The 9,046-nt window shown below is 53.4% G+C and overlaps 1 protein-coding gene across 1 annotated transcript; it reads left to right on the top strand.

The window, feature by feature from the left end:
* The first annotated feature begins 3,669 nt into the window (after nt 1-3,669).
* Nucleotides 3,670-7,889, top strand: LOC123070964 (cytokinin dehydrogenase 5). Its single transcript, XM_044494402.1, has 5 exons — nt 3,670-4,364; nt 4,480-4,607; nt 5,517-5,792; nt 6,249-6,514; nt 7,371-7,889. The coding sequence occupies exons 1-5, from the start codon at nt 3,764-3,766 to the stop codon at nt 7,693-7,695; spliced, it is 1,596 nt and encodes a 531-aa protein (XP_044350337.1). The 5' UTR covers nt 3,670-3,763; the 3' UTR covers nt 7,696-7,889.
* Nucleotides 7,890-9,046: the final 1,157 nt, after the last annotated feature.

Here is a 9,046-nt window from a genome sequence, read left to right as displayed (position 1 = left end):
AGAGGTTGCACTGGCAAAAGTACGGACCCTAGGCCTTGTTTTCAAGCATTGCAATACCGTTTGTGCTCACTTTTGTCACTTGCTACCTTGCTATTTTTATTTGTTCAAATTATAAAAATATATTTCTACCATCCATATTACACTTTTATCACCCTCTCTTCGTCGAACTAGTGCACCCATACAATTTTCCATTGTATTTGGCGTGTTGGGGACAGAAGAGATTTCTTGTATTTGGTTGCAGGGTTGTTTGAGAGAGACCATGTTCATCCTACGCTTCCCACAGATTGATAAAACTTAGGTCATCCACTTGAGAGAAAGTTGATGTCCTATAAAACTCTGTGCTTGGAGGCCCAACAAGAATCTACAAGAATAAGTTGTGTAGTAGACATCATGGTCCAAACGCGAATTTTTCCGCAAACCGAAGACATACATGGGAAGGTTTGCGGGAGTCCGGACCGCTGTCGCACCCGCTTCTGACCTCCCTGGCCCACCCAAACCCCTCCTCCCTCGCTCGTGCGTCAGCTGCCCGCATTCATGCTGCAGCAGAGCGCGCCGCTCAACATTGATGACGGCTCAGGGCGGAAGTGACCTCTCACTGCCTTCGTCATTGAAGCGGCTTGTAGGCCAAGGGCGCCACTTGCTGCACGCCCGGCTGAACACGCCTCCTTGACGCATTCAAACGCCTCCATTAACCCCGTGTGGAAGCCAAGAAACCTACTCCAGCCATGCGTCATTTCACAAGCGGGTCCGCATTAAAGCAACGCGGAGCAGGCTCCTCCCGTCCGCCCTCTATATAAACCAGGCCAGACACAGGGCAACAATCACACCACCCCGCCGCTCCCCATCTCCTCGTTCCAACATTTTCTCCAATCTTTCGCCGTCACTTGGGTCCCATGAAAGCCACCATGGAGGCACCGTACACAGCCGGTGTCTGGCCCTCTCGCGGGCCACCGTCGTCCCCTTACCCAAAAACCAACCTTGATCCATGCAGTGCAGGGACCCTTCCCCTCCGACCGATGCATCAGGCGGCGATTCCACTCCGATGAGCGGTGGGGAAGCGAGTCGTTCTTTGCACTGAAGCATATACCTCTAGAGCTCATCGTTGTCGTCATGGGGACGATGTTGGAGACCCGGCCACACTGGTTGTAGACTAGTCCGGTTTCGTTTTTAGTTGAAAATGTGTCCAAAATGTAACCGTTTTTTGTCCAATTTGTATGAAATCCGGCCGAATTTGCATAAATTTCATCTGGTTTGTTGAAAAAAGTTTGCAATGTATGCGGCTAGCATTGGATGGCAGACTCTCGCATCCGTGTCTGAACTGGCCCCCCTGTCCGCGGATGGGTGCGATAGGAAATTTGCGGGTCGCCGTTGGAGACGGCCTTAGTTCCACATAGGGCTCCTCTGATTCAGAGGACTTTCATAGGTATTTCAGAGGATTAGATTCTTTAGGGATTTTTCATATGTTGATTGTTCGATTCCTCTAGAACCTTTTTCTAAGAATTCTTTTGCACTACATTCCATAAGGAATTTTAGCATCCCCTCAAACCTTTGGGAATTCTTTGTTTTTCTAATGATGCAACCAAACAAAACAAAATGTGAAAATAATGTAGGATCCAATTGAGCATGACATTGCAATCATATACTAGCTAAACAAAGAGGCATTTACCAGCAATGGCAACCCATGCATTCAGGCCTCATTTGGTTTACAATAATTTTTAGGAATCTATTAGATAATTTTTTGGAGTAATATCCTACAGGATGATTTTCTTTTGAGCCTTTTTTGACACCTTTGAGCCTTTTTTTGACACTTTGCGACATTTGGTTTGTAAGAATGAATTTCTATTTCTATGTAGGATTGGTTCGTGCCTTCACATTTTGAAGGAAAGACAAACATTAGCTCAGACCTAACGAGAAGAAACCTATCTCATCCTACGAATCAAATGACACTCTTTTTCTATGGAAATTGAAGTACATGTCATCTTATTTTCTAAGTTTTTTCATTCCTATTTCTATCCTGTGAACAAAGAGTCCTCGCCTCATCCAGCGCTTTACCATCGTTTTCGTGGATCGTCGACATTGCACGAGCTAGTTGGAATAGGAGGCAGGGACTAGAGTGCCACGGCGTTTTGCGCCCTCACATGCACATCGTCCCAAACCCAAAGCAACCAAAACCACGTCCTCGCGCTGTGGAAACCCATGGCTGCTGAATTTCGTGGCCGATGCGATACGAGCAGAAAGCAAAAGGAAATCAGCGTATCTTGATGCGACCCTGCGCAATCAGTCACGTGGGAGCGCGCGTCGACGCTTTAACCATTCTTATTTTCTTTGGCCGTAGGGCACTTGCCTAGCTGGCTGGCTAGGCAGCCTACGCGGCCGAGCCAAAGGTGAACCAGCGTGGAAGAACAGTACACCGTACCCGTGGGTGAGCATACACGCCTTTGATTTTACTACAGCCAGCACCGGCACCGGTATCTCGAGGACATCTGTTCGCTACAGTACTAGCGGTGCGCTTTTCAGACGCATTTTAATATCTGAAGATTTGTGCAGCACGTACTTTGGTAAATGCCGGATCAGAAAGCTCGTGTGGTGTGGTGTACTTTAGGCGGGGTGTCGTAGCAGTGTTGATTGGAAATTTGGAATGGTGCTGCTGCAGTGTAGATTCTCACCATCTGCATGCATACTCGAGCGGCGCTGGGATTGAGAGTGCACCCTCAAAAGCCGGTCAAGATACGGAAGGGGATCGTCTTTCTTTTGGCTCGGCGTTGATCCTCCATCTCCCCCTCAAAGCTTCTACAGATTGGCTCTTCTTCTTCCAGCTATGCACTGCTAGCTTTAAGAATTCCGCTCCAAAGCTCGCCGCACATGGGACGCAGGATGAAATATGGGTCACTTTTCCTCCTAGTAGAATTTGGATCGACAAAGCGCAGAGCAGGGAGGGTGGATGGCTTAGGGTGCGTTTGGTTACAAGGGTGGTCATGAATGGGTTGGGATCGTTCAAAAAATAGACATGTTTGGTTATAAAGCACATGAATGGTTCAAGTCAAAAAAAGAGAATATGCCTTGAAGATGTTGAACCGTTCCACCCAATCAAATCGGTCGAATCAAATGGCCACGCTTTGCATGCATGACTATGTGAGCATGACTGGTGGTCCCGTCCTAAATAATTAGCTCATCTCTTATATTCAGCCAAACGCATGAATTGAATGGTTCAATCCCAAATAATTTGGACGGTCCCAACCCATTCATATGACACCTTCAACCAAACGCATCCTTACCTGTTCGATCTCCACATTCATTTAGTTGGGTAGTAGTAGTACCACGAGACTTGAGTCTATGCTGCATATGCGTACTGGCTGAAGTGAAATCCGGCCGATCTTTGGGCGGCCACGCGATCCACTAAGTCTGACAGGGAAATTAAGAGGCCGCCGGCCCGCGACGGCGAGTGCATGAGTCGTGACGCGCCTCCGGATTTGTTTATTCTTGGGCGGCCCCAGCGGTCGTGCTCGGTTCCCGCGGCAGACATGTTGGAGTCTCTCTCCTATCCTCCTCGGTCTCCTCCATTTCTCACTTTTGTCCCGCCCAAATTCCACCACCACCTCTCCCTCCTCCCCGGCTCCCACTATAAATACCGCCTGCTCACACCACAACGCCTCACACCTCCTCTCGTCCCTTCCGCATCCTCCCCTGCAAGTACATATCAGCTACTCGATCGTAAGGAGACCAAAGAATCGATAGAGAGATAGACAGAGGATAGATAGTGGCAATGGCGCGGTGCTTGGTTTTCATGGTGTTCCAGATATACTGCCTCATCTCGACCGTGGGCCTGCCGCTGGAGCCCGCGGAGCTGCTGCAGCTGGGCGGCGACGTGGGCGGCGGCCGCCTCAGCACCGACCCGGCCGACGTCCTGGAGGCGTCGCGCGACTTCGGCGGGTTCACCCGGGGCGAGCCCTTGGCGGTGTACCACCCCAGCGGCGTGGGCGACGTCGCGGCGATGGTCCGGGCGGCGTACGGGTCTGCCCGCGACATCCGCGTGTCGGCGCGCGGCCACGGCCATTCCATCAGCGGGCAGGCGCAGGTGCCCGGCGGCGTGGTCGTGGACATGAGCCGCGGGGGCAAGGCGCCGTCGCGCGCATTGCCGGTGTACTCGCCGGAGCTGGGCGGGCACTACGTGGACGTGTGGGGCGGCGAGCTGTGGATCGACGTGCTCAACTGGACGCTGTCGCACGGCGGGCTGGCGCCGCGGTCGTGGACGGACTACCTCTACCTGTCCGTGGGCGGCACCCTCTCCAACGCCGGCATCAGCGGCCAGGCGTTCCACCACGGGCCCCAGATCAGCAATGTCTACGAGCTCGACGTCGTAACCGGTACGTACAGTACACACATGAGCCCATCCATCAGCGAGCCCATCCGACCTCGTCCGGCATGCACGCGCGCCGGCGTTCTCTTCTCATGCGTGCGTGGTCACTGATCTGCTTGCAGGGAAGGGCGAGGCGGTGACCTGCTCGGAGGCGAAGAACCCGGAGCTCTTCTTCGGCGCGCTGGGCGGGCTGGGGCAGCTCGGGATCATCACGCGCGCTCGCATCGCCCTCGAGCCTGCTCCCCGCAAGGTAGCACCAGCACCCATGCCGGCGCCCTCACCTCCCCATACGCACGCATCAATCCTTTCTCTCTTTCTTTCTTTATGCCTGTCACTCTCCTCCTCGCCATTCTTTGTTTAATAATCCGTTCGTTCATTCGTTAACCCACCTGGTCTGCAAGACGAAGACCAGGGAATATCTCGTGCGCCTTATCCCACTTTGGACCTCGCTCGCCCCCGCGTGACGAGGCGGAGGGGACGCGATATGTCGCCGCCCGGCGGGGGAGCTCGACGCCAGCCGTGCAAGTGGCGGGCGCGCCGCCCTCAGCGCGGGCGGGCGACATCCATTTCCATTGTTAGGTGGAGACGGAATTACCGCACGTACGTTAGCGAACCGATAAGATACCGATAAGACCAACCGAACGTGTTTCTAATTATAGCCGGCCGATCCGTTTCACGGGGCTCGAGCACACTCTGTGCGACACGTATGCTAACTGCTTTCAGCTCATGACACGTATGCCGATTGCTGTCCGCGTCAACAAGCAGTTTTTTGCACTAGCAGCAGTCTTTTCGTCCGTTACTTATTAGCGTTAAATTAAAAAAAAGTCCACCCAATGGAAAAAGTCTTCGTCGAAATTAAAATATTAGCCTGTGCGTCTGGTCGATCAGGTGGTCCAGCCGCCCAGGTTGGTTGGCATCGATCGGTCGATCAATCGACCAACTTGCCTTGCTGACCAATTTGGTGGGTCTTCTACCGAGTACGTGTTTTGTTTAGCTCACGCGATCTTTCGCAAGATTCTATTCTTTCCCGGCAGCTTAATTAGCTGACTATTTCCACGATAATAAACGGAGCTGTGATCTAAGCTGATTCAGCAGCCTCATCAGGCTTGGCCTTGCTAATCAATTTTCTAATCATGTGCACGGTTGTACGTACATACAGGTTCGCTGGATCCGGGCGCTCTACTCCAACTTCACCGAGTTCACGGCGGACCAGGAGCGGCTCATCTCCCAGTCGCAGCACGGCGGCGGCCGCCGGTTCGACTACGTGGAGGGCTTCGTGGTCGCCGCCGAGGGCCTCATCAACAACTGGAGGTCGTCCTTCTTCTCGCCGCAGAACCCGGTGAAGCTCAGCTCGCTCAAGCACCACACCGGCGTGCTCTACTGCCTCGAGGTCACCAAGAACTACGACGACTCAACCGCCGCGACCGTTGATCAGGTCCGTCCATCCCTCCGTCGGCGCCGCCTCTCTCCATCGTCCCCATTAATACCGCATCCTCTCCTGGCCGTCCCATTTGTTTATGACGGTATTTCTTAATTAATTCCTGGCTTAGTTATGTACTGCTGCTGATCGGGGCCCTGGCTAGCCAATCATTGGGATATGTTATTTCGCATTTTGGAGTAGGTAGCACTAGTATAACCATGTTGATTAGTATATGATGGCACCCACATGCAGAGCACACTCGATCTGTAGATCTTCCCTTACGCACCACTAGATCTCAATTCCGTTAGCGATCGAGCACGCACTAATTTTATCGACTACTACTTTGCTTGATTTAATTATATGTATGTATCGATGTAGTGCACGAATTGAATTGCCAAGTCTGTGCTGTGCTGCTGCTGAAAAAAAAAGAGAGAGAAAAGAAAATAGTCTAAATGGTAATTATGTTCGCAGGAGGTTGACGCGCTGCTGGGCGACCTGAGCTTCCTCCCCGGCACGGTGTTCACAACGGACCTGCCGTACGTGGACTTCCTGGACCGGGTGCACACGGCGGAGCTGAAGCTGCGCGGCAAGGGCATGTGGGAGGTGCCGCACCCGTGGCTGAACCTGTTCGTGCCGGCGTCGCGCATCGCCGACTTCGACCGCGGCGTCTTCCACGGCATCCTCGGCAGCCGCACCTCCGGCGGGCCCATCCTCATCTACCCCATGAACAAGCACAAGTAAGCTCGCAAGTCAACCTACCCTTCAGTTTGCTGCCCAAGTCAACCTAGCTACTCCTACATGCATCGTCTGTCCTGTCTAGCTGTTTCTGGGTGCTCTAGTTGACCAGTAGGACGCACAACCAGCGCCCATCACCGCCCCGGCAGATGCAGGGCGGCTCATCACCGCCCACTCTTGCGCGCCTGCATGATCCACCTCCCGCCCGCCAAACCGCACATGCCAGCCAGAGACACGCGCACGCGCACGATCCCGTCTCAGGGGCGGGCGGGCGCCGCCCTTGGAAGCCGATCGATCATCGGCCTCACATGCGACGCGACGCGACGCAACACTGCGCAGGTGGTGTCCACTCATTGAGCGTCACCATGATTGGTGCCACGCACGCAGCGCCAGTAGTCTATTAGCATGTCGCTGCCGCCTAATTAGTTTCCGGATTGCCATCACCTTCGCCCGGGATCCGGTGACCGGTGAATGGCCGCGGACATATCGCGCACTGGGGTGACAGGGTCTGTTCTGAATTTTATAAAACCAACCGAGTGGCGCCGTGACGCGCCGTGCCCGAGATTAACCGGACACCGCTTCCCGGCCCGCGCCGACCGGTTATTTTAAGCCGGCGTCGCCGCGTCTTTCCGCGGCACAGTCAGAATTTGGTTTCCTCTGCCGCCTTTGTGGGTTAGTGGCCAGATGCGTTGTCGCTTTACTATGCTTAACACAAAAGGACGCACCAGAATCAGCAGCAGCTACATGAGCTCTTTAACTGAAGCTGTTTTCCTAGTCTGCTCCAACTTTTCGACGGAGCCGATTTGATGATCTGCCAACTGCGAGTAAAAAATTCTCATCTTTGTATTGGTGGTGCAGATGGGACCCGAGGACCTCGGTGGTGACGCCCGACGAGGAGGTGTTCTACCTGGTGGCGTTCCTGCGGTCGGCGCTGCCGGGCGCGCCGCAGAGCCTCGAGGCGCTGGCGCGGCAGAACCGGCAGATCCTCGACTTCTGCACCGAGGCCGGGATCGGGGCCAGGCAGTACCTGCCCAACCACAAGTCGCAGCCCGAGTGGGAGGCCCATTTCGGGGAGAGGAGGTGGGCGCGGTTCGCCGGCCTCAAGGCCCAATTCGATCCGAGGGCCATGCTGGCCACCGGGCAGGGCATCTTCCCGCCGCCGGCGCTCTTGTCCGATTTTTGAGAAGACTGATTGCTTGTCATGACATGTAGAAAGAGCTGTGTAGCTAGCTAGGCGTATGTACGTATGTAATTGGCCATCACTGAGCAGGATTAGGTAGTGTGGAGATGTATAGAAGATGTACGTTGGTGTCATGTATGTGGCGCACATTTAACTCCCAATTGGTTGGTTATGTACAGAGGAATGCGTCGCGTCAATGCAACTATATAATCACAATCTCTGCTGAAAAAAAAAAACAGTTTTCCTCCTCCATACTTCTTGACCCTACCTACGGTTAGTCATGCTGACGGCTGACCATGTTTTGGCAGCGGCATAGACCCTGTTAACTGTGTTTCAAACAGAAACAGGGTATTCCCCGCAAAAAATAACCCAGGCAGAAACAGGGTCATTATTGGTGATAAGCATGACGTGGGATACATATCTTTTCTGTATACTCCAACAAGCAGAGCTACCGCGCAGCCACAAGCTGAAAAATCGGACCACGGGCAACTTTTCTTTCCCCTCCCGCAAGGCGACGGGAGAAAACCTTCCCTTCAATTTCCGCGGCGAGTGAGGGAGTCCTGAATAAGGGGGTATCTGGACAGCTGGACTATATACTTTGGCCGGACTGTTGGACTATGAAGATACAAGATTGAAGACTTCGTCCCGTGTTCGGATGGGATTCTCCTTGACGTGGATGGCAAGCTTGACGATTCGGATGTAGATCTCCTTCTCTGTAACAGACTCTGTGTAACCCTAGCCCCCTCTGGTGTCTATATAAACCGGAGGGTTTAGTCCGTAGGACAACAACAATCATACCATAGGCTAGTTTCTAGGGTTTAGACTCTCTGATCTCGTGATAGATCAACTCTTGTAATACTCATATCATCAAGATCAATCAAGCAGGAAGTAGGGTATTACCTCCATCGAGAGGGCCCGGACCTGGGTAAACATCGTGTCCCCAGTCTCCTGTTACCATTAGTCTTAGACGCACAGTTCGGGACCCCCTACCCGAGATCCGCCGGTTTTGACACCGACATTGGTGCTTTCATTGAGAGTTTCTCTGTGTCATCACTGTAAGGCTCGATGGCTTCTCCAACCTTCAACAACGCCGTTCTGGGTGAGAGTTTTCTCCCCGGACAGATCTTTGTGTTCGGCGGCTTCGCACTGCGGGCCAACTCGCTTGGCCATCTGGAGCTGGTCGATAGCTGCGCCCCGGGCCATCAGGTCAGGTTTGGAAATCTAAACTACACATCCGCGGAGACTTGATCTTCGACGGATTCGGGCCCATGTCAGAAGCGCCGAACGATCACGACGTGCATGACCTAGATCTGCCGTCGGACAGTATTCGGAACATCGCGCCTGCTACGGCTCC

Source organism: Triticum aestivum, chromosome 3B, assembly GCF_018294505.1.
Source record: "Triticum aestivum cultivar Chinese Spring chromosome 3B, IWGSC CS RefSeq v2.1, whole genome shotgun sequence".
NCBI classification, from domain to species: Eukaryota; Viridiplantae; Streptophyta; class Magnoliopsida; order Poales; family Poaceae; genus Triticum; species Triticum aestivum.
This window is presented reverse-complemented; position numbering and strand designations above follow the sequence as displayed.